At 38.8% G+C, this 25,295-nt stretch overlaps 1 protein-coding gene across 7 annotated transcripts in view; it reads left to right on the top strand.

Annotated features, from left to right (window-relative positions):
- Positions 1-25,295, top strand: part of GAB1 (GRB2 associated binding protein 1) — a 105,198-nt gene that overhangs the window by 53,672 nt on the left and 26,231 nt on the right. For 5 of the 7 annotated variants that reach the window (XM_063335916.1, XM_063335918.1, XM_063335919.1 and 2 more), the window contains exons 2-4: positions 6,637-6,931; positions 18,463-18,676; positions 21,865-21,945. In XM_063335916.1, the coding sequence (XP_063191986.1) occupies positions 6,637-6,931; positions 18,463-18,676; positions 21,865-21,945 (590 nt within the window). The remainder of the gene's footprint in view (positions 1-6,636; positions 6,932-18,462; positions 18,677-21,864; positions 21,946-25,295) is intronic. The other 2 variants (XM_063335921.1, XM_063335917.1) reach the window with 1 other exon arrangement.

Here is a 25,295-nt window from a genome sequence, read left to right as displayed (position 1 = left end):
TATTCAGTTAGGTTTTGATTCACAAAACGAAGCAGAAGTTAATGCTACATTGTCTGAATTGTATTTTGCGCCTTTTTTTTGATGCTTTAATTAGCGGTAAAGCTGGGAGATTAGTTCACATGCTGAAATGTCAGTTAGGAAACAGTGCTCACAGTAAAGCTGTGTGGAAGTATTGTTCTGCTGTATTTTCAGTGTTTTCTTTTGTTTACTTAACAAGCTAAAGTTAGAATCGACAGCACAAGACTAGAAAATGGTGACAATAGTTTGAAAACAGGAAATTTTGGCCTTGTGTGTATTCGGAACAGATGATCAGGATGATGGCCAGGAGAGTGGAAACTTCCACTGAGACTGTTTTTTCCTTATTTTGCTCAGTGAGAAAAGATGGTGCTTCCTGGAAAACAAGTCTTAAGTATTTAAAGAAAGTCCTAATGTGTCCAGTATTTTCCTCGTATCACATTTGTTTATTTTGCAACAATCTGTTTACACTTCTTAGTATTTAATGCTACTAAAAGTAGAATGGTAGGACTATTGTCAAATCTTGGAAATGCAGTTTCTGCTGTTAGAATTTAGATACTAAACATGCTTTTGTGTGCTCAATTTAGATGTTCTCTCTTATGTTTCAAAAAAAAAAAAAAAAGAAAAAGAAAGGGCATCATTTTTAGGGAAGAAGGTGGTAGTTGCCAGTAGGTGTTATGACAGTGGTTTTCAGAAGTAATGAGTAATTACATATTCTTCAGTTCTGGTGCTCATGATATGGCCTTTAAAAAAATAAAAATGAAAGGTTTTAAAAGATTTCCAGAAAACGCTTTCTGAAAAACATCCCGTAGTTTACTTCCATGTAGAAATATACAAGTGTTAATTTCTCAGGGAAAACGTCAGCTGAAATTTTGAAATTTCACCACGTTGGAGTTAGTTCTGCAAGCCTGAAGAGCAACAAGTGGAAAAAGTAAAGTTCTGTACTTGAAGCACCGTTACCTAACGTCACCTTTTTTCGCTATTTCCCAGCAGTCCTCCCAAATAAGTGCCTTGTGGGATGAAGCTCATCAGTGACAGTTGTCAGTGGTCTGTGCCTACCACAAACAAGATTTTAAAAGAAGCATAGTGTGAAGGAACACATATTTTTATTTCATTTGATCTTCTAATGGGATGCAGAGGTCTGAAGTGCAAGCTGGTGAAGCTGCGATGAAGAGAACACCTGGACGCTAGAAATGTGGGGGCAAAAAAGGAGAAGAAATACTCACCTTCTCCTGTTCTTAATCCTTCTTCATGATGTTTGTCAAAAACATGTAGCAATTTCACTGTTGTTTAACCTTTGCACTGGAAAAGAAGTAAAGGGGGAGGGATAGATGAAATAGATGGGAGCAAAAGGTGTAAAGAAAATTAAATCTTGATCCTAGCAGACAAGTGAAAAGACCTCAACAGTAGGTTCAGGACTTAAACAAATGTCCGGGAGAGCATTCTGAAGTGACCTTGGGCTGTGTTTTTTTACCCTAGTTCTCTCTGATTTACACTCTGCATGTCTTCTACTGACTTTATAAGTTCTTTTGGAGCAAGGAAATGTTTTGTTATGTGTTTGTGAAACATCAGGTGTTCTTTTGGATCCTTCCTTGTGCCCCTGGGTGAGTCACTTGTTTCTTCCAAGTCTTGGTGGACTTCTCTGGGAAAGGAGGATGCCAAATACTGCCCTTCTAAAGTATTTGTTGTGGAGTATGGAGCTGGAAACCTAAGCACAAGTGTCTGCACACTTGAGAAGGTCCAAGATTTGTGATTTTATTCCTGGGTCTAGTGGTCATACATGGGGGAGAGATTTATTAGTGGTATTACTGGAGTGGAATGTAAGTGATACCCTCTTTGGCTTAGCCAGCACTCAACAATTTTGCAGGTTTTTTTGACTGGATGCTACCCGAGAGAAAAAAAGATGTTAAATGTGCTAGGAGAGGAAAATCGGCTTTAAAGGACATGAGGATTATGGGTAATAATACTTAGCAAACCAAAGAATGAGAGTTGACCAGTTTATCAGTAAGCAGAGTTACTTAACCACATGAGAACAAATGTTGTAAAAAAATTGGCCAGAAAAAGTTGTCTTTGATTTAACATTCCTAAGCTTTTATTTAAACGTTCTTTTAAAAATGTAATTATTTTGGCCTCTTGGGCAACAGCTTGAGGAGATCCAAATGGAAGGTTAAATCCTTTTAAAAATTTAAATTATCTACACTTTCCTGCCTCTTCCTCCTTCCTTTCCTTCTCCATTTACACATACATCCCCTAGTTCCTATATCTTTGAACTACAGCCAGCAGCTGAATGTGGTACATTTCAAATATATATGACTGGGAAAAAAATAATCCGTAAGTGTAAAGATTAAGGTGGGTGTAGCTACTTCTTCAAGAGATATTCCTCTTGTAAGGAGATTATATTGTAAATCCTGTGTACTGCATACAGGTTTAGCTACAGTTTAAAAAAAAAAAAAAAAAACCAAAACCCAACACTATTAAATGATGCTTTCTGCCAATTTTTCAGCTGATTCACTCGCTTTTAAATCAGCAGTTCGCATATATGTGACTGGAAGAACTAATCCTAGGAATTTCTTGGTTTTGCTTTGTAACCTACTCAGAATGCTGTGTGAAAAATACAGAATTCCACAATTCCTTTGATCATTTGATGCTCAGTGGGTGAGCAGCTTGTCACATTTCAGACTATCTCAAAAACAAGCAAACAAGCTTGTTTCTATAGTTATGATGGTCTCATGATACGATGGTCTCATGATACAAACAGGACAATGTTTGGCAAGCATGGTGATGTCCTATGTTAGACCAGCTGATAGCTTTGCAGCTCAAAGGAGAAAACAAGCTGAAAGGCACACAAGGCCTTTCTTAGTCTGAAACAAAAGCAGCAAACCTCGTTAAACCTTGTTTTGTAATAATTTACAAAGCCTACACAGACTTTGGGTGATCTGGATTCCCATGACATTTGCCATACTAAACTTTTTTAAAAGGAACAATTTTACTTCTGAATTAGATATTTGACCTGCGTGCAGTACTTTTGTAACTAGGTGATAGTATATTTATAAAATATATGTTTAAAACCCTATTTGTGTTGATAGCACACATTTCATAAATATGAAAAAATCTTTCATTAAAACAAAACCACCTTTCCTCTATTTGCTCAAATATCTTTCCAGAATTAAATTATAGTGATATTAGGACAAAACGTTTAAATCCCATACTGGCTATTTTTCGACTTCTCAAACTTAACGCAGTTGACTTTTAGCACAGAAAACCAGTGCTTGATAACGTATGGCTGATAACATCAGTAACGTCACAGATAATTAGTACATGTAATTTTCCTCTGACTTAAAACAGTTGCATTGTTTTTGGTGATTATAAGAAATAGAGTGTAATGTGCTCTGTAAAAGAAAATGCAAAATTTTCAAACAAGAATGCCCAAAGGGTTAAAAAAAAAAAAAGATTAAATTTGCATAAATGCGTATTTGCACATGTGCATGCTCTCTTTTAGAGATTTCTTTTTGGAAAGCGGTTACTGAAGAAGCTCTCTTCCTTACACATATAGCACACTATTCTGTACTTCAGTGAGGCAGTATACAGCTTTCGTTACAATGACAAATACTGAAATGTTAAAAATAGATCAAGCTTTAAGAATCCCAGATATTTTCAAATAACAAAGAGTGATTTATGTGGGCTCATTTTGCACTTTGACGAAATATAGAGGCGCTTTTGTACTATGATTAGCAAGGGTGCTGATGTCAGTTCGCTTGTCTAGCTTTAAGCTTTATTCTGCTGCTAAATTGTGCTTTGTACTGTAATCCAGAGAACCTTTGTATCTGCCTTATTAGTGTGTAGTTTATGGAATTGCTTTTGTTTTTGAATATAATCTGTGCCAGTTTCAGTGAGTGTGACTCATTATATGACTGAAATAAACATTCACATATGCACTATGTGAAAACTCTTCAAAAATAGTAGCAGGTGCTGGTAGGCTAAATTCAATGTTTTAAGTACTTTATAGTTGCTATTTTGTAGCCTGAAGGGCTGAAAGCAAGTTCCATTTAGCTCGTTGATTTTCTGAATTTTAAATTTAAGAGTCCTTTTTACTCAGTGCTCAACCAGAGATTGTCAGGATTGCTGCAAATCTTTCACTCCTTAGCACAGCACTAGAAATAAACTTCTAGAAGTGGCACGCTTGGTTCATACAGAGTTGGTTCTGGTGTTGTTTTTTTTTTTTTTTGTTACACAAATTGTGGGACAAAATGCATCGTGCTTCTCAGTTGCTCTTGTCTTTCTCCTATCTCTAATCTCTTTCCGCCTGACCCAAGCTTTAAAAATGTCATCTGAATGACTGCAGGCTGAGGTTAAAGATAAAGCTAGTTTCTGAAGCAACCTAATTTTGCAGTTTGGTTTGTAACAGTTATCTGCAATCAACCTTGTCTGGAGAGAGAGCCTCCGATACTGAAGTTTCCTGTTATCCCAACATCTAAGTTGTCACTTGATTTGGAAACAGGAAACAAAACAAACTTTGCCAGTGTCTTTCTGGGTTGCTGCTAAAGAGTGCTTATTAGCTGTGCTACTAGAAGATGCTCACATTTGAAATCTAACTTGAAGGGGTTTCATCTGTTCCATCTTCTACTTCTGTGTTTTACTGGTCACCCAGTTAAAACGTACTGCTACCATGGAAATAGTTGCTTGAGACCTTGACTTGATTCACACAGTTTAGCATTTAAAGGCAGATTCTGTATTCACAACTACAATAAATAGACTTGTTTTATAAAGTATAAAAGTTATCTGAAATAACTTTTAGAGGCTTGGTAGTTGGAGAATGGATCACAAGCCTTAATTAAGCTGTCTGGCATTTTTCCCTTTCTCCTGCTTTCTGTATTATCTTTTCATAATAGCTTCCTAAGCTCGATACCCAAAAAAGGCATGCCCACTTGACAATGAGGGTTTTGTGAGTCTCTAGTGTGAAGCTGACGGCGCTAGTTCGAAGCTGGAAAATGGCAGCGCAGTTCTCACTCTTTCTCCTTTATGTCCTCCCTCCACTAGGTTGTTTGAAGGTAACAACTAAATAAAAATGAAATGGAAATGTTCTTGTACCTCAAGAAAATGGGTCTGAATCTTTTCCTAATACATAGCAAGAAACGTATTACCTGTTTTCAAAGCTGTGTCGCAGTGTGTAAAGGACATCACATGTCTTGACCTCTTCTGGAACCATCCTTGCTGATTTCATTCCTTTCCTTGGTTAGCATGCAGCCAGGGCTGGCCAAAAGGAGAATTCACTCACCTGTTTTTGTCGTTTTTTTTTTTTCTTACGCAATTTTTTGTCATTATAAAGGATTTGCTGGTGACCTTGTTTGAATATCCTAAAAAAGTTTTAAATGGGATGCCTTGGGGCATGGTGCGAGTCTGCGGTGTAACGGGCAGTGGCTTGCTACTCTGTTGATTTGCCTTGGTCTGCAACTTTGATGAAAAGCAAAAAAAACAAATGGACAAAACAGTGATGGCTCCCCACTGTGTCCAGGCTCTACTTTCAGATTTCTAAGTGCAGCTCTTCTAGTGGGAAATGGCAGTACCTTTCTTCTACTGTGCCCATTATCCTGGCATTTGTGCATATAAGGAAGCTTATAGCATAGAATGCTGTGTTGCTGGTGGAGCTGAGGAACCAAAATGCGGCTAAGTGAGGCAATAAAGATGCTGCTGTTAACGCCAGGACAGTTGTACGCAAACCTTGGTTTCTTGGTTTGCGTTAGCATCTTTGGTGAGAATTGTGCCAGGTGGTGGAGCCCATGGGATTGAAAGGCAGCTGAGGATTAGTTGGAAAATGAGGCATTTTAGTTGTGCTTTTCTTCTGGACCAGCTTCTTTCTCTCTGCAGCAGCAGGAAGGCTGGTATAACAAGCACGGCATCAGATTGCGAAACGTATTTCTTCTTATGTGGTGAAACTGTAACATTTGGTCATTCTCTCCATCCCCATCTCTCTCAACAGTTTCCAAAATAATAATGTAGCTCTTTTTCTGTAAGAAGTACTGTTGTAGAAATATTATGAGGTTCTGAGTTTCCCTAAGATCAAGGCGTGCACACGGTGTGAGCATTGTCTGTTCTTTAAATGCAGGTCTCTATCGTTGAGTATCAGTGAAAAATTCAGAGTTAAAATGCATCAGCCTGAAGCAGCAGACATTAGAAACAAGACATTATGGAGCACTTAAAGGCATATTTTTATTTTGTCTTTCCCGTGCCTATGTCAGCTTCCTTCAGAAGTTTTTTGTGTGTGCTTTTTTCCCCTCTCCTGGTCGCCTCCCCCCTTTTTCTTTACTCCATTCAACCTTTCTCATGTTGTAAACAGTGATTTAATTATATGTCCCCTTCTTAAAAACCAAACTCAAATAGAGAAGAAATAAACTTTTAAAATAGGAATTCACTCATCCTCTAGTCCACTGCTGTAATGATATGTAAATAGATTGTGTTAAATGTAGGTAACTGGTGTGTAATCTCTTAGTTATAATTTATCTACTTATTATTACTGCTTTCAACCCAGGTTGAAACCATACACAAAAGGTAACAGTCTGAAAGTATGATTTCTTCCTTCTAATTTTTCTCCCTTTTTTTTTTTTCTCTCTCTCCAATTTTCAGGCATGGAAGAGGAGATGGTTTGTGCTTCGCAGTGGCCGTTTAACGGGGGATCCAGATGTATTGGAATACTACAAAAATGACCATGCCAAGAAGCCTATCCGTATTATTGACTTAAATTTGTGTCAACAAGTGGATGCTGGATTGACGTTCAACAAGAAAGAGTTTGAAAACAGTTATATTTTTGATATCAACACTATAGACAGAGTTTTCTATTTGGTAGCAGACAGCGAGGAGGAGATGAATAAGTGGGTTCGATGTATCTGTGATATCTGTGGGTTCAACCCTACAGATGAAGGTAAGTTCTGTTGGTTTTGCTGAGAAAGTGTGTGATGCCTACATGCGAAGAATGTTTCAAAGATCAGATTACTATCTTTAGTAGCTGGCATATGTTTTAAAACTTTTATGCATTGGCTAAGAAACGTCCTTGTTACTCTGACAAAAAGTAAGCAGGACAGAAGGAGATATTAAGAATTTGTTACAAATTAAGTGTGCCATAAAACTTGGATGGTGCTCTTCTGTTTTGCATGATGTTAGGTCTTGAGAATATAGGAAAAACCTTTAAGTAAAATCATGCAAAACAGAAGATCATAATAATCATCAAAGGAATCCCATTTGGTATAAAAACGTATGGTTATGCAAGCAGGAGTGAGTGCAAAATGTCAGGTTTCTAATATTACCATTTCTCCGTCTGCTTTGCATCTTGGAAAAAAAAAAATAATCCGCCCCCCACCGGCTGAAACAAATGAAAAATAACTTGTAGTTCTCCACTATCCAGCTCTAATCCTACCAAAATAGACGTTGTGTGAAAGCAGCTTGTAGGAAACAGGATGGTGTGTATAATTCCTACAAATACCTTGTGGCCATTGCTTGTCATGAATCCATCCTTATTTATTTACTTATTATTCCTGCATTCCTTGTGGAGATTAGCAGGTTGCATGACTTGTTGTAGCTCTTTGCACAATCCAAAGAAAAGATTAAATAGGAGCAGTAAGAGGGTTAGAAATAAAGTATGCCTGACTAAAGGGGCTAGAATTAAATCCCTGGGTTTTTGTAGGATTGTGGATTGAGTGAGGTGGGGAAAAAAAGGCTTGCATCTCTTCTACTCCAGCCAAATCTTCAAAAGTGACTGGAAAATATTGTTGCTGTCTGAAGAGAGGCCTTTTTCTTTCTCCTTATCACAGTTTTGAACTAAAATTTTGTCACAAAAACTTTGTCTGTGAATTACCATTCTGGTAGCAAATTCAGTGAAGGGTACTTGTTTTGACAGTTCCAACATGTTTTCATGACATCCTGAACGTAACCGAGGGCACCCACAACACTAAGAGCGTTTCTAAGAGCGATTGCCATGTGACTCAATGTTCAGTTTGCCAGGCATCCCTTGCATACGGGAGAGAGGTAGGCAGGTGGTTGCTTTTCCGTGGATAATACACTAGTTGCCCCAGTGCAGCTGTGGGCAGGAGGCGCTCAGAAATCATTGGTTCTGGGGACAAACTGGGAATCTGGGAAGTAAGGAGGAGATGTGCTTACCTGGCAGCTCTTGTGTATGGGAGAGTGCAAAGAAGCACGTGTCCGTTGGGTGGAACGGAGATTTAGGGTCCCCTCAAAGCCATGAGGCCTTTCCTTGCTGAGAGCCAGTGTATTGTTAATCCTTAATTTTCAGTTGATGTTACATCTCCTGTTGAACTGAAGATGAAACATACTATGAATGCAGAGAGAACTAACTGTGCCCTCGCTGTCTGTTTAGACCAAAACTGGTTTTGACTTCAGACAATTGTATCAGTAAGTTATCCCCGTTGTACTCTCATCGCGTGTTTCATCTTTGGCATTTTTGTCTGAACTATCCCAACACCTTTACTTTACATAACTGAGAGCTGACAGTACTGTCTCTTTTATGGGTTTATTAATGTCTTGCAATGTGTTGAGGAAGAATTAAAAAAGGAAATAGGAAAGTTGGTTGCTTAGTGTCTGTTTATTGCCAAGTTCTTATTTTTACAAGATAAATCTTCCTACTAATGGAAGAGCAAATCATAAACGTACTTTGTAAAATCTGTGTTGACCTACAGTTTATTCTGAGAAGTTAAGGAATAGGTGAAGTTCACTGTAGGCAATAAAAAAGCACTATTAATATGGAGCTAAACAAAAAGAGATTGTATGGGGTGTAACCAACCTACCCTTTAGCCTATGGAAGCAGAAGATAGTTTTATTTGAAGTGGACAAAATGTCTCTTGCCAGACTGGTCTTGCTCTGAGAGCGGTGTCATTGGCATCCTTTGCTTGATCAAGGACTGGGGGCACCAGCAGCCTATTGTTCCTGCTGCTGTTTGTTTGGAAGCCCAGTCCAGTTGCCTCTTTGGACTTACAAAGTGGTGGTTAGTGCTATTAGAAAATGAATACGGAGTTGTTGTTTTGGTGTTAGGAATGAAGGAGAAAGAGTTAATCATAACTGTGGAGAAGCCAAAAAAATGAATACCAGTTCAGACTAGCTCTGAGCTGCTCCTTCCGTACTTGGTGAAGACGTAGAAATTCCTATGATGCAAAGTTTGTATTTCTTTTATTCCTTTTCTTAAAAATGAATGTTCACACTAATTTCTAGCTAAATAATCCTATGTTGTGACCTTCCAACTAGAAACTGGTTTATGCACATGAAATCTGTTCATTCTGGAGATCTGCAATGTTACATTTATGTTTGGACTGAGTAGATAAATTTATGTTCCATAGTCGTATTTACAAGCCATTCAGTCTCGAGCTTTCTGATTGCATCATAGCATAGTGTAATCTGTAATAATTATATTACAATTATATTATATGACTTTTTATAGGGACTTCCTTTAAAGGAAGGGTTTACAGTGATTTAGGTCTGTTAAAACAAGACAGAAACATGAAGAAATTTTATTTTTTTTTTAAATAAGCTAAATAATTGTTCTGCTTTTGTAAAGAAATTTATGTATACTTTTTTGATTTTCTTCAGCTAATGCTTCTTGTTTTTAAAATGGAAGCTGTACAATGTTTGTTTCTGTAGCATCTTTCTTTTTAAAATGCATTGCAAAGGTGGGGGGAGCTACACGTGACTATGGGGCTTGGTTTTACCACCAAGTTTCATACTCCACTTTTAACATTCCTATTTTCTCTGTAAGGATGTAATACAATAGATCATTTAGAGGTTTAAATGTAAGTATAAGCAAAAATATGTTTTGTGTGCTTTGAACTCCAGTGAGAGATGTTCTGGGATGGAGAGTCTAAATGGATGTGGGAAATGACTATTCTCCTCTGCCTGGTGCTGTGGGGACCTCAGCTGAAATAACGTGGCCTGAGCATCTAGAAGGATGAGGATAAATGTTTAAAGAATGGTAGAAATAGAGGAAATGGATTTTTAAAAGTGGTCAATGAGGAGAAAAGTTGAAGGATTTGTTTTTCCCAAGTAGAAAATACTGACAGAAAAGCTGACTTTCAAAGTATAAAAAGCTGTGATAAGCAGGACATGGATAAGTTGTTATCTGAAGAGAAAAGTAATTTGTTTCTCTTTTAGTGAGCTATGTAATGATAAAGAAAAATCTTCTAAGGATATTTAAGCCCAGGCTGTGAAAGCCCTTCCCTAGAATTCAGTAGACGTCAGTGATGAATGTTTTATACGTGATCCAGCTCCACGTTTCTGTAATTTAGTGAATTGCGTGCTTGGCAGAGCAGGGGAAGAAGGAAATAATCTTACTATATGCAAACATGTTACTTGCATGTATTCATTTGAATAATGATAGCAATAACAAAGTAAACCAGAAGAAATAACAAAGTAAAGCAGAAGGGAAAAAAAAAATGGGGGGGAAGAACAAGACATTGAAATCTACAGTTACATTTACACAAATAATTACATGTGGTAAAGAAATCGTAAGGACTGTGCTTTGAAAGAGCTACAGCTTGCTTCACACACGCTTTCAAAGTTTGCAGTATTTCTGTTCAGGCAGCTGCTATCTGGTATATGCTTCTTACGCCTTCTGCATTTTGAACAGTAAAATTATTTTCAAATAACTTTTTAAATTGTGTTCTGATAATACGTGCACTGCAGGTTGATTGTAGCTTGGGTGCAGTATCAGTGACTGGAGGGATGAAGATAACTCCATCTTCCCATCCTGACTCCTCATGTTCTCTCTAACACTGCGTGGTCAGGCATCACTGCTGCTACGCCCTGTGGGAGATCTCCCTATCGGATCAGGATACCCCTGTGCTGCCTGTCACGCAGGCATGAAACAGAAAACAGGCTCTGCCACTAAGAACTTGCTATCTGCGATAAGAGACATCAACATAGGAGCAGAGGCATGGGAAGAAGTGAAAGCAAATAAGGTGGTTTTGCCCATTGTGTCAGATAAGTAAGTGGTCTTAGTGCTTCAGCTGTTGGGCCATTGTTGAACTCTGGGATTTTCGAGAAGAAATTTTCAGGGGGTCTTTGATAAATAAATATTGGACGTTACAGCTGTTTAGGGTGCACGTCCTGCATGAAGGGTCTGCCTCTAAGAAATAAAAAATGTTCTCCTTTGACAGCTTTAACAAGTGGATGATAGACGCTGGCGCACCTGGCAAATCAAAATCACCATCTCAATAACATATGATGAATCTTAGAGACTTTGGTCATGAAAGGGCTCAAAAGTGAGGAGAAATAGCATGATCTTGTAGATGAAGAGTGATTCATCTCAGTGACAGAGTAATAAGTTTTTAAAAAGTCTTTGCAACAAAGTTACACCATAGTGATGATGTACTTAATGATGAGTTGAGATTTTTTGTATCTCTCAGGTATGATTAACTAGAAGGAAAATCAGCTCAAAGATGAGATGCCAGGAGGATGAGTGACCAGCAACCTGGAGTGCAGTAAAGAATAACATGAAAGTACCGACTTAAGCATTAGGAGAGAGACACCCCCCCAGATATGGATTGTGTTGTCTTAGAAGTGAGTCTGTAGGTTTAGAGGTAATAGTGGCACAAGAGCATCTCTTATTGTGGAGGCTTTTTTGGTTGCCTGCTTTGAGGAGGATAATGGCCACTGAGGTGTACAAGCAGGATTTTTTATTATTTTTTTTTTTTTAGGGTGAAATTGCTGAGAGAAAGGTGATGATAGACTGTGAAGAAGGCTGTTAGAGTTGCCATATTTCATCTGGCAAAATTTCAGAGGAATAATAAAATTAGAAGAAGGGGGACCAGAGAAGGACCTGAGATTTGTCATAGCGGGTTTGGTAGAGGTGTTAGCTGGTGGCTAAAGAGCTGAGTAAAAGGAAGCAAAGCTGAGATAATCGTTGCCCGTTTTCCAAAGGAGAAAGAGAAGACAGCAGAGAAGACACCTTAGTCTTCAACTTCAGATGATGGGGGTAAAGGATGAGTCGCTAAGTGAGATGATGATGAATAGAGCACAAAATCCGCAACAGTAGGTCTTCCCTTACCAGTCTGTGAGGAAAAAAAAAAAACATGTATTAAAAAGATACAATTTACTATCAGGATTAGGGTTGGAATCTTCATCTTGAGTGTTTGGGGTTATTATCTTAAGCTGCCAGCTGCACGTTACAAAAATTCCTATAGAAGGTGATTCTGCTCTTCCTTGAGGAAAAATAAACTGAATCTAATATGCCTAGGTAATTAACTTAATTTTCCCTGGTTCCTACTGAACACCTTTTGTGGCATTAACATCACCTGATGAGTTGCTAGGAGAAGGGTGGGTTGGAAAACTGTTCTGCAGATCGCTCGCTCTCAAGTAGTGAGGTGCTGCGAGGCGGTACGGGGAGCGATGAAAACCTCTCTGAAGCACAAAGGTGCCCACAGCTCCAGGCATCCTGCTGCAGCTCCAGGCATCCTGCTGCAGCTCCAGCTGGGTCAGCTCACCATGTGGCTAGAGCAGCCAGCTCTGCCGAGGAGAGCTCTGGGCCTTTTTAGTGAAGAAAAAGCCCAAACGTTTTAATGTGGTGGGCTGCACTGTTTCTCTTCACAAGCACCTACAGAAGTTAGGCTGTAACAGGACTCCTTGATTATTTTTCCTGCGTCACCCAGCCTGCGTACCATCTGAAGATGGAGAGAACAGGCTACAGATGTTTCTTTTTCCCCCCCCCCCTCCTTTTGAATGAATAGTCTTCAAAAGAAAATTGCAGGTGGAGAGGGGGAAGAAATTCGGAGTGGAAATGCTTTTGGTATTTTCGAATTTTAAATGGGTAACCAAAAGCGCAGCGTAAAATTACATATGAACTGCAGATAGTAAACGGCATCTAAATTTTAGATGTAAGCTCTGAAAGCTGGAAACTTCAGTGTGTGATGGGAACTTGGAGCAGTCAGTCATGTTTCTGGTTTGGATGCAGGAGGCAGGGTTCTCCTGAGCATAATATACAATGAGCAACTGCTGAATTCTTCATTAGTGTTTTTTAAATAGGGTATAATGTTTGTCTTCAGAAAAAGAAAGATATTTTGAGATCATATTAAACTAAGAAAACAAAAGTAGGAAATGCAGAGGAACTTTTTATTAAAGTATTTAAAAGGATTTTCTCTGGGTGTAGCAGAAAGGTTCAGAATTGAGGCTCGCTGCATAGATTTCATATTGATTGTAAACTGATCGCTTATGCTGAAAACCAAACCCAGGCTAACGTGTCCGTGCGTCTTCTGGGCTGGATCTGGCTCACATCTAATTGAGTTAAGTATGCGAACAGAGCAAGTGCTTGTTTGTCTGTGCCTGTCAGCGCGCACATGCTCGTGCTCTGTGCGTGCGCAGGCACACGTGTGGCCCTTTGATTCCAGGATCTTTCACTTGAGACCATGTAGAAACTCCAGCAGCATATTTCAGGATGTCTCTCATTACATTAAGCAGCACAGATAATGACTTAACAGATTTAATTTAAAAAAAAAAAAAAAAAGTCCTTTTAAGGATTAAATGGAGTGGGTTTTTTATTTATTATTATTATGGCTCCCACTGTTGTATCTGTAAAATTTTGTTCAAGGTTATTATTTTAATATTTTGTTGGCCATTGGTTGTTTTGATGATAACATCTGCATCATAGTAAATGGATTGAATGAAACATCTCAGAAGAAGAGTAGAATCACACGATTGCGTATCTGTTGCTGATTCACTGTTACAATGGGAAAATCCCGTTTCTATTTTAGTCTCTCTACCTACGATGTGCAAAGAATGCATTTTCTTACTTTGATTGCAATTTTGACATGTAAAGAAATGCTTGCAGTAATGAGGCTTCTGTGTTTTGTTCACTATGAGAATATTTCAAGTATTTACATAATTAGAATATTAAGAGACTACATATCATAATGTAGAAAACAATTTAATTTTTGCTCTCATTAAAAAAACCAAACAAAACATAAAACCAGACCTAAATGTAAACTCCCACACTCAAGTCTTCCAGATTGTTCATAAAGCATGGATATAGGAACAAGTGGAATAAAGAATCTTTATATAGTTAAGAAGGAGAGAGGGGAGCCTTTTGTTACTCTTATTCAGAAAATGTTCTTTTTACCTCGTTAATTTTATTATTGTTTTATTAGTGAAGCAAATACAAAAACAGTTATGAGGAAAAAAGTACAAATTCTAGTGAAGATGATGCCTGTAACTGCTCGTAACAAACCGACTGAGAAAAGACAAAGCTCTTGCCCTGTTTTGAGAAAGCTGCTTGTTCTAGCTGTACTGAATGCAGGAATTATAAAAACAAAATAGGATTCTTGTTACGCTCATTTGCATGTTAAATATTCTGGATGTTTTTCCAGCTCCCAGTTATTTCAAAGCAGTCCGAGTGTCTGAGCTCTGGGAACAAACCAAATGACTTACAACGTTCTTTGGTGTGCAGATGACCCCTTCCCTAAAAATCTGCTAGTCCAAAGTGGAGCAAGTTGATGATTGTACTCTTTGAAATCATAATAGGCTGCTGGGAGAAACTCGCTCCTTCATATCAGCTTCTGAAGTATGTGGCTAAAGACAATATTTGAGAAGGTACAGATAGGCAAACAGCATTCATTTGCTCAGTGATGAAAGTCGTTAACATTACTGATTTCTTCATAGTCAAACTTGAAATAGCTTGAATGTGTAAAGCAAATAAGAAGAGCCCAGCAGTGAAGTGCTTTAGACTTAAGTTCAGTTGCTCTTTAAATCAGGCATTAACCCACACTGTTTAACACATACAAAATGCCTATATGAGGATGAATTTCAGATCAGAAAGTAGTCTCTTAATAGTTTAGCACTCTCTCCACAAAATTAAAAAAAAAATAAAAATCCCAACCAAACCACACAAAAAACCCCCACAGCGGATCTGTAGGAGGACTCAAGGATTTTGTCAAGTGGTATCTGTGGCAAAATAAATGAGGCAGCACATCACCAGGGTAAGTATCCCTAACAATATGTTAACATTAATGGGCTCCAAATCCTTGCTCAGAGAAGAGATCATGAACCTTCTGGACAGTGACACCTTTAATACTCAGCAGCAATCAAAAGGCAAATGGTTTGGATAGGAACAGAATGAATTGCTGCTGTGTCTTTATGAATCAGTGTGTCCCAGACTTTTTTTTGTGCATTTTATGCAGTAGTTAGTTTCCCTTCTCAGGAAGGAGTTAGTAGAGCTGGGAGAGGTGAGGGTGAAGGGAAACGAGATCTGCAATGAAATGGCTTCTGTACCAAGAAAAATTAAGCAGCACCAACTCAGTAAAGCTGCGTCAAAGTTGTGTAAAGCTGGGAATTGGGATTATGAGTAGGAGGCAATTGTTCACTCTTGTGACAGGGAACTACTGGAGCGAGTCCAGCGTAGGGCAACCAAGATGATTATGGGACTGGAGCACCTCCCTTATGAGGAAAGGCTGAAAGAGCTGGGACTCTTTAGCCTGGAGAAGAGAAGGTTGAGGGGGGACCTGATTAATGTTTACAGGTATCTGAAGGGTGGGTTTAAGGAGGACGGAGCCAGGCTCTTTTCAATGGTTCCCAGCGACAGGACAAGGGGCAATGGGCACAAGCTAGAACATAGGAAGTTCCGTTCAATTACACGGAGAAACTTCTTTACAGTGAGGGTGACAGAGCACTGGAACAGGCTGCCCAGGGAGGTTGTGGAGTCCCCTTCTCTGGAGATTTTCAAGATCCGCCTGGATGCAGCCCTGAGGGATGTGCTTTAGGCAGTCCTGCTCTAGCAGGGGAGTTGGACTAGATGATCTCTAGAGGTCCCTTCCAACTCTGAAGATTCCGTGATTCCGTGATTCCCCTGAAGATGGGAGCTAAAGGACATCAAGTGAAACTATCAGGTAGCAAGTTTAAAATAAAAGGAAGTGTTTCTCCATGGAACTACTGACACAGGATGATAGTGGAGGTCAAAAATATACATATACTCAAAAAGGGTAGGACAAATTCAGAGATAAGTTTTCCAGAGGCTGGTTGGCATGGACTGTGAATGCAGCCTCTGCAGTGGGGTGCCCCAAAGCTGCAGAGCCCCATGCAGGCTCCCCTTGCTGCTTGGGCTCAGTCTGTCTGCAACAGGCCGCTGTCGGAGATGGCATCATGGGCCTCAGAGACTAAAGATCTGAGCCAGTTTATTTAGCCCAATGGTCTTCACCACCTTGCCTCCTTTCACCAGCCAGCCTTTAATTTCTGTTTCTTTTTAGTTCTCTCATACACGCACTTTTTTCTTACTCCCCCAAGGATGTAACTCTTTCTTTCTCCAAACTTGGTGGATGCGTTAGTCCTCTTTCAAGCCTCTTGATTTATTTATTCCCCCCCCCCGTGGAAAGTTACCCTTGAGACTTGCTGCTCTTCCTGGGAATGCTACTGCATGGTTTGTTTAAATGCTTCAGCCTCACGTAGGCATGCATCTTACTATATACCTGTTGAACTCTCCTAGCTGCCTCTGGTCTAATTGACACACCCGTCTTCCCTGGAAGCTTCAGTGACGTGACGTTTGATTTCTTTTTTCCCCTTGTGTGAACTTGGCACCAAGGAGATCTAATAACGTGAAGGTCGTGTGCAGTCAGGGACAAGGAACAGGGGGTGGGGATCATGGTACATTGAAGCCCTTGAGGATCTTGTCTGTAAGTGTGGACAAAGAATTATAGTGTATCTGGCAGGAAACCTTTCTTTTCTGTCTTACTCATGCATAAATTTACTGGCATTCCTTAGATGGAGGGGACAGGCCGGAGAGCTACTTTGTCCTTTCTCCCACTATGTCTTTTCCAGGAGCAAGAAATACATTCTTGGTGGGTCCATTCAGGCACCTCTCTGTTCCTGCTGTCGAACCCTAACATTAGGGGAATAAAGAAATATCAGCAGGTGCCTCAAATAGGTGTCTTCAAGCTCTTGATATTCCTAAATAATAGAAAATTGTTCATAGTTTAATATTCTAGCATGCAGTAAAGAAACCATTTTATTCTTGTGTGTGTGCGATCACTGGGTGCAGTCTGGTTTTACCTTTGTTCTGCTAACTAGTTTGATGGATAGGTCAGGCACAGCCTTTTATATAAAACCTTTTATAAAAACTTTTTTTTTTTTTTTAGGTTATCCTACCTTTTCAGGTAGGTTGAGTTGAGGAATTTTCATACACCCAGACTTCTTCCACCCACATGGGTGTGGTGGGATTTAATTTCTGAGCCTGTGCAAGTGCCATGGGAGTTCAAAGCAAGTGCTGCTGTACCTATTTCCACGTCTAAATCACTTGTACCTGATGTACACAGGACTGGAAGCAGGAGGGCTATGTTCTGGTCTGCTCATCTGGTTCTTCCCAGGATAGCGCTGGGAAGCAGAAGCTGGATGAAGTTACTTTGTAGTGCATAGTTGGCCTGTAAGCCTAACAGGAGCAGACTGCACTGGATAATAATATGTTCATTTAAACCATGCTAATAATCAGCGTCCATTCCTGGGATGTGCAAACTGGAATGTACAATGAGTTGCAAGTACAAGGGAGCCTTGATAATTGAGGAACAATTTACTTAATTATGTTGGTTTTAGTCAATGTATCATTAAAACAATGAAAAAGTTAAATGATTGTTTAATGTTTGACAGTGTCAATATTTTCCAGTCTCCCAGATAATTTAATAGTGAGGATACACGTATTTGGAAGGAAAACAAAAAGTTGCTCTAGAATATACATGAAGAGGAAATGGATAAGAATTATAAAGACAAGGTTATTTAAAAAAACAACCACAACAACACTTCTCCCCCCCAAAAAAAAACCCCAACCCAAACAACAAACCACAACTACTTCGTTTATTGAACTAAAATAGAAAGTTTGGGTATGTAATGAGGGGGCTTAGTGGAACATGGTACTTACTGTACCTCTGCGTTATTTTTATAGTCGTAAGCGATCTTCCATTGCAAAAGCACCATTTTTCCTGTTGCTTTTCAGATATTGAGAAAGGCCAGTTCTTGACTGGTGACTAATCTCAAATGCTGAAGTGACCTTGGTCAAAAAGGGATGAATACGTGCAAGTGCTGACTCAGGTTACTGTATTCAAGTAATTACCTATGAGCCTTTGTCTGCTCTTGATTAAAACAACAGATTTGTGTTTTTAGCTGTCTCACTGCAGCTGCCAGCATCTTTGTTCTTTCTGTGACCAGAAAACAGGTTAAATAAGTTACTAAATAACGCATAACCTCTGTTACCAAGGTGCACTTAAGGAATTGATTGCAGTTTGAAAAAATATAAAGATATTATAAAGATTTGTATATAAATACCCTGAAACAAATGTTAATATCCAGATGTTCTCATGTCCGCTTATTTTACAATTTTGAGTTAAAACCCCTGACTTTTCTCATCCTCTGTCACTAAAAATTTTTGGTGGTGGTGTAAGAATGTTTCTTCATTGTAAAAAGAATGCTTTGCTTCTATGTTTGCAGACGCTGTGAAGCCACCAGTCAGTTCTTTACAACCATCTGCTGAGTTACCCTTGCCCATCAACACTTCACCGCCTTCCATGCAAGCAGAATCTTCCCTACCTCCTCCTTATCAGCTTATTAACATCCCCCCACTGGAGTCTTCCTCTGGTCAAGAAGATCCTCAAGATTACCTACTCCTAATAAACTGTCAAAGTAAAAAACCTGAACCTATGAGGTAAGTGACATTTTTTTCTTAATAACAATTATTTGTATTACAGGCCAAGAATGATTGTGCTAAAAGCACTTTTTTATTGCTGAGTCATTGGACATTTGGATGCATATAATCTGCAGGGCGAAGCTGCCTGTAGCTTTTGCTTCTTTTCTTTCTATGCTTCAACTTCTTGCAGCAATAGTAATTTGATGGATCAACACTAGACCCATATTGCATTCTTCAGAAGTGTGGACAGCAATTGCCAATAAGAAGTATCAGATAAATGTAGTGATCCAAACATTTCATTGTAGTTTGGAGTGGTGCATGGCACACGGCAGAAAAGTACGCTTTCTTTAGCCACAATCTGTTGTGTTTAGTCCAGTCTGGGACTACAAAAAGCTGGAGAAATTTAGCCTTTCTCCCTTCTGGTATTTGGTGCCTCAGTTTTGCCAGTTAAAGCTTTCATGGAAAGGATTCACTAAAACATACTGATATTTATTATCACCTGCCAGGTTACCACATCACTGAATATAGCAATCCTCGAATGGCATATTTGTTGACTATTACAACCGTGGTTCAGAATCTCTAGCAAGAGTAAAAGATAATTACTTTATGATAACTGAGAATGCAGGAGACTTAAACCACACAGTTTCTGTATCCTGAATTTTGACTTTTTCCAAATAACAAATATTTAAAAACAAGCTTAAAAAAGCCTTATTTCTTACTGAAAAAAGAGTACTGACACAGTCAGTTTTCCAGAGAAGTGTGCATTAGGAAATTTTAAGGAAAGAATTGAAAATTTCTTCTACTGAATTAAATGTATATTTATTTTCTCCAACTCCTAATTCTAACTTGAATAGATGCACAGCACCTCCTGCATAGGAGGATATGATATTTATGGTAGCTACCTGGGAAATATCACTATGTTTTTTCAGAATGGATCATGGCAGCCATCCCTGGAGCAGGCTGCCCAGGGACTTAGTAGAATCTCTGTCCTTCAAGATTTAGAAAAACCAAACCAACCACAAACGAACTTGACTGGACAAGCTCCCAAGGAGCCTCACCTGACTTTGAAGTTGACTTTGTTTAGAGGTATTGGAAGAGCTGAACCAGATAATCTCCAGAGGTCCCTTCCAACCTTGAGTATTCTGTGGGAGAACCTTATAAATCTCTCTGGCAAGCTGATTTTCTGCAGTAATTCAAAATAAAATCTGCTGGGGGTATTTCCAGAAAAATAAACAAAACGTCATTTTTTTTTTTTTTTTCCATTGCAGACAAGTACATGGAAGGCTGAGGAAAGCTTCCTTTGAAAGTGTTTTCATGAGTATTTCGCATACTCCCTTAGGGCCATACCTTTTAATGCTGGTGCATTCTTCATGAACACCTTGATGCTCTGCCAGTTTTACCTGTGCCATGTGCTCTCGGCTCCCTTGGCATTTTTATCTTGCTCTGTTGTGCCTGAGGAGTTTCCTGCTCCGTTTACTGATGATTGCATGGTAGAAAAGTATCCACCCTTCACAATCTTTCTTATAAAACAGAGGAATGAGACTACAGATCCCCCAGAGTATGGAATGTGCGGGTTACGGGCAGCACGACGTGCCCCAAAGCCTCCTGCAAGAGCAGGGGAAACTCAGTGTTTCAGTATTTAGTGATGTTTAGAAGCTGATGGTGCCTGAGAGGTATGTCACTGTTCCTGCCAAAAGGTATCAGAAAGTTTGGTACCGTTTCCAGAATGCTTTGGCAGAGAAATGTTGACTTTTCACTTCAGCACCCTGGCTCATCAGAAACATGTCGGAGCGCCCATTTGCTTCTGCGAGGGATGGGCACAGAGTGGATTTCTAAGACTACCATATGAAGTGTGTTTTTTAGGAATGATTAAGGTTGGAATGTGAAATTGACTTTCTCATCTGACTTCGAGTTGTGCGATGAGTGGGTTAAGTAGAGGGAGGAAAGTCTGAGGAGACTATAAAAGGGTGCACAAAATGGGGTAAGGTATAGAGGCCATGAATAGCCTGGAGAATTTCTTGATGAAGACACTGGTGACAAGGAGAAGGTATTTGCATGTTGGGGAAGGCAGAAGGTCCAATGGAGATAAAATGCCGAAGGAACGGAGAAAGAACTGAACAAAGTGTTTGGGAGTGTAGAGGTTGTTTAAATAAATCATGTTTTTATAGGAATATTTGAAGACAGTGAATCATTGGCAATGTGATTACTTGGAAATTATATGGGCTTAGTGTATTATATTAAGCAAAATTCACTAACTAGCTATGTCCTTTTATTAAGGAGGCTGTAATAATGAAAATTCAGAATAATAGTTATGCTGGAGTTTCAGTTCTACCTAAAAGTTCTGCTTATGTTTCATGTCTGGTACAGCAGGTATTCTCCTGGATTTGGGCTTGAGTATAGAGGATATAGACCTTTTCGTATGGAATTGGAGCTTTGTGTATCTGTGTAGCATGTTACTAAGATGATCATTTAGAGGGCACTCTGTGTACTGCCCCAATCCACATCCTTACAGGTGAAGAAAAAATTAAATAGCTGCATCATTTTCCTATTAATTTCCAGGCTTGGAACAATTCAGCTGTGTATTTTAATCAACCTTTTTTCCTTAGTGGAAAGTGCAAAGCTTAATAAATGTAATTAAATAGGCAGGTACTGTTACTTGAATGGTTTGTTTCTATGCCGTTTTCACTTTAAAGTTGCTGCTGTGCAGAGGGAACATGTTCTGTTCTGATTTTGCATGTTACTTTACGGATAATCTGGAAACCGTTGCATTTTATTTCACGGCTTTGGGGTTCTTTTCCGGGTGAGGTGGGTAACTGTGAAACGTAGAGGAAGTACCTGAGCTGCCTTTTTGAAATCTTTAAGAATTTTGGTGTTTCAGAACTAACAAATAGTTTTGAAATGCTTCGTTACAGTGTCATGCAATGCACCACGTACTATTGTGAGAATATCTGGGACGCAACACTTGCAGCTGTAATAATCATGCTGTATTTTGTCTAAAATAGTTTTATGCTCTAATCACTGTTGACTCGAGAAAGACCATTGTTCAACTGTAGCATTTAGTGAGATTTTAAGCTTCATATTTGGATCCTAAATGAGAAAATGCAGCCAAAGACTGTTTCCAAAATCCTTATTGTTCTGGCTTATTTGAGAGGTATATTGAAATACTAAACGCTGTCTTCCTCATCTTTCCTATGTTTATGAACCAGCCAAGGGTCACCTTTTCTCTCAGAAGAAGGGCAGGAATACCTGCTATTAGAAGATTTTGAAAGTAAAAAGATTCCACTGCAGTGAGTGAACAGTAGCCATTCTTGGAACGCGTGTGAGAAATTAATCACAGAGCCATTAACTTGCCTGAAAATATTGTTTGTTTGAGATGCATCTTGCATGGTGTTCTGTGAGTTTTAACAGAAAAACTATGTAACTTTGGCTTCCATTTTCTGGAAATAGAGCTGGTTTATTATTTATTTATTTATTTATCTATCCACATTTTTACTATGCTTGCTGTTTCTGTCCCAGATTGCTGGCACACAAGAGCAGTCTTGCTGCCACTTTTTTCATAGTATTCTGTTTAATCGGTCATATCAATTTCTGCAGGCGGGAAAAGAATCGTCTCGAAAGGATGAATGGTCAAGCCAGGCTGAATACAGCATATTCAAAAATGGGATGATTACCCCTCAGACTGCAGCACTTTTAAAACTTTTTTCCTGGGTGTCTGTCAAGGAGTAGTTTTTAGTACGTGGAGGCAGGCTTTTTATTGGGCTTCCCCTGCCTCAATACCCCGCATCTTCTCTGTGCATCTTTACTTCCAGTCCTTGTAGATCGGCATGCTGTACAGTTATCTCTTCTTGATACCTGGAGGTGTCCAGTCCTAGTGCTGTGTAAGGAATAGTTCAGTCACTATAATTTGCAGATATGATGCCCGCATGTGATAATGCTGAATTCATGTCACAGTAATCCTCTGCTTATAGAGTGTGAGGAGTTTTCATTGTGTTATATCCAACTTTGCCATTATTTTAAACTGAATCGTTTAACCAATTGTTAATGGAATATTTAAGCCAATTGATTTTTTTGTTGAGCTGTTCTGAAGTGCGTGGGGAAAAATTACAATTTTCAGGTACCTTTCTTAAGTGCAGAAGTAATCAAGCATCCTGCATCTGAAATCCTTTTTTTAAAAAAAAAAAAAAAACTAAAAAAAAGAAAGCAGGAATAAAGTCTGTCCCTGAACCCTAGTCCTAACCTAAATTCTCTTGAGGTAACATGAATCAACTATGCATAGTAGATTTTCAAAATTGTACGTGGTGTTCTTATCATCAGTGGTTAATACTGACTTTTGAAAACCAGGTAAACTTCAGAGGCTGGATTCCCTGTCTTCGTTTTGGTATATACTTCTTTCTTGGCTCATGTTTCAGACCATCTTCAAACTTTGAGTCTTGCAAAATCAGATTGGTTACAACCCATTCATATTTTGAAAACTATTTCAATAGACTAAGAAACTGATCCCAAAAGATTACTTCTAAAAATGTGAAGCGAATGAGAAATGGCCTCTTATAATGTAAGTTGTTGCCATCAGCTAACCAAGTGACAGGCCTGACTGCTTCATGTGTTGTGCTTTTTGAAAGTCTTCTGTTTTCGCAAGTGCTTGTGGTCAAGAAAAAAGAAGCAGCATTCACTTAGACCCAGAAAAAACTCCTAAATTTAAAAATGATAGCATTTGTTGCTTATGTATGATGGGTAATCCTTAAGCACTGGCATCGTACATGTGCTGTTGCATCTTGAGCTTTGGTTATATACTCCTGCATGTTTTTGTAAGATAAATGTAGTGGTTATATTTTATCTCTGTAGTTTAGGAAGTTGTTTTTTTTTTTCATTTTAAAGTACATCATAGTGAACCGGAACTAATAATTTTGGTTCTACAACTGATTGTCAGTGTCCAGCTTCCCTGGACCACCCACTTTATTTTTATAGCATCTAAAATACAGATTGCAATCCTTGCCATACTTGCCATACAAGTGTATTGAACGTCCAGTGGTTCATTACTGAGTTTGTGAAGCTCTGAGGCAAAGGAAGTAAGCTAGTAGCCAACAAGAGATATGTTTTTGATGGTCAGCATCCTAAGGAATATAGGAAGTTTCACTTCCTTGGTTGTGCCAAGGATAAATACATAATGAGAACTTTTGCATCTTTTTTTGGTGATCTGTTAAACTAGATGCAGATTAATGTTCAGTCACCTAGAAACCAATTCTGACCATTGAGAGAGAACTTAAATATATGTTTAAAATAGTAACCAGAGCAAAATTAGTGTACTTTTTCTAATGAAAAAAAGACCCACACCAAAAAAACTAAGCACAAGCTAACAGAAAAAGTTGATATAATTAAAGCCGGAGAACTCTCATGAGCCGCTCAGACTGATGGAAGATTGTATCTCTGCTATTAAACAGAACAAAAACCAGTTGGTTAGGTGAATGACATTTTTCTTGACTGCAGATGTCCAGTCGAAGCTAATCACGTGTGTTCCCTTGATAGCTGGCAGAGAGGCACTTTGGGAGTGATTCATCGGGTTTAGATGGATATCTAAGAAGACGGATCGTGTTTCACACAGTCTCTGTTTCTCCAATGACTGCAGACGAGACCTAAATGAATAGCTAAACTGGATTCCTTTCTCCTCAGGTTACCAGAACCCTGGCAGATAAATCCAGCTGTCCCTTAGGAAAGAAAGTTTTGTGCAATCTTACCGACAAATTGAAATTTGAATAATAAATTCTGGTTGTGATCACTTTGAGGTAGAGAGCCTCTTAAAATAAGGGGGAAAAATGCTTCTTGTGGTAGTCATGCTGTTGATTTTCATGTATTTTATTGCTCAGAAATTTTGTAAACTGCATGGTCCAGTTGCTTAATAGAACTTAGTAGTATAGCAGCTATTCGTTGATACACACGCATGCTGAAATATTTACGTACGTGCTTATAAATTAACACAATGATGTGGTACTGTGGTCATGAAAATAGGAAATATCGTGATATGATTGATCAAAAAGTGAATGGACTGCATTAACTTCACCTGTGTTAGTATTTTGCCACTGTCTTGACTTTCATTTAAGCAAGGAGTCAGACTGATAACAGAATTTCTGTACTTGGAGCAAGGTAACTGGGGAGGTTTATGAAAACAAAAAGATTGCAGTGTGTTTACTTTCCATGTAAGGTTACTGGTACTGGTCGATACTGGTCAGTATTAATGAGTGCTATTCTCATAAAATACAGAATTTCCAAAGAAATCAAAGGTAAACTACTGTGCAGTTTTATCTAATGACACTGCCTTAACTTGCATTCAAGGCAAAAGCACTCTGTTGCACATACATCCTATGGATTCCGCCCCCCCCCCAAAGAGCATGCTATCTTCCTATTTCTGTTCTTATCTGTTATTTCTCTCTTTTATGCATTTTGAACCAGTTTTATGTGATCAGTAGATAACTTTAGGCATGCACTTAAGAGTGTTACAAGCAGTTGTATTTTTTCCTATAATGTTTTTTTCATACTGATTAGAACTAGCAAGTACTGCAAACCCAAGGATTGAGTGTATTATTTTTAGCTTTAACAATGCCACTAAAGTGCTGCTAGTTTGCAACATGGGTTAAAAAAAAAA

The sequence above is a fragment of the Chroicocephalus ridibundus genome, chromosome 5 (genome assembly GCF_963924245.1).
Source record: "Chroicocephalus ridibundus chromosome 5, bChrRid1.1, whole genome shotgun sequence".
In the NCBI taxonomy this organism is placed as follows: Eukaryota; Metazoa; Chordata; class Aves; order Charadriiformes; family Laridae; genus Chroicocephalus; species Chroicocephalus ridibundus.
Note: the sequence above shows the minus strand (reverse complement) of the source record. Positions and strands in the feature narration are given on the sequence as shown.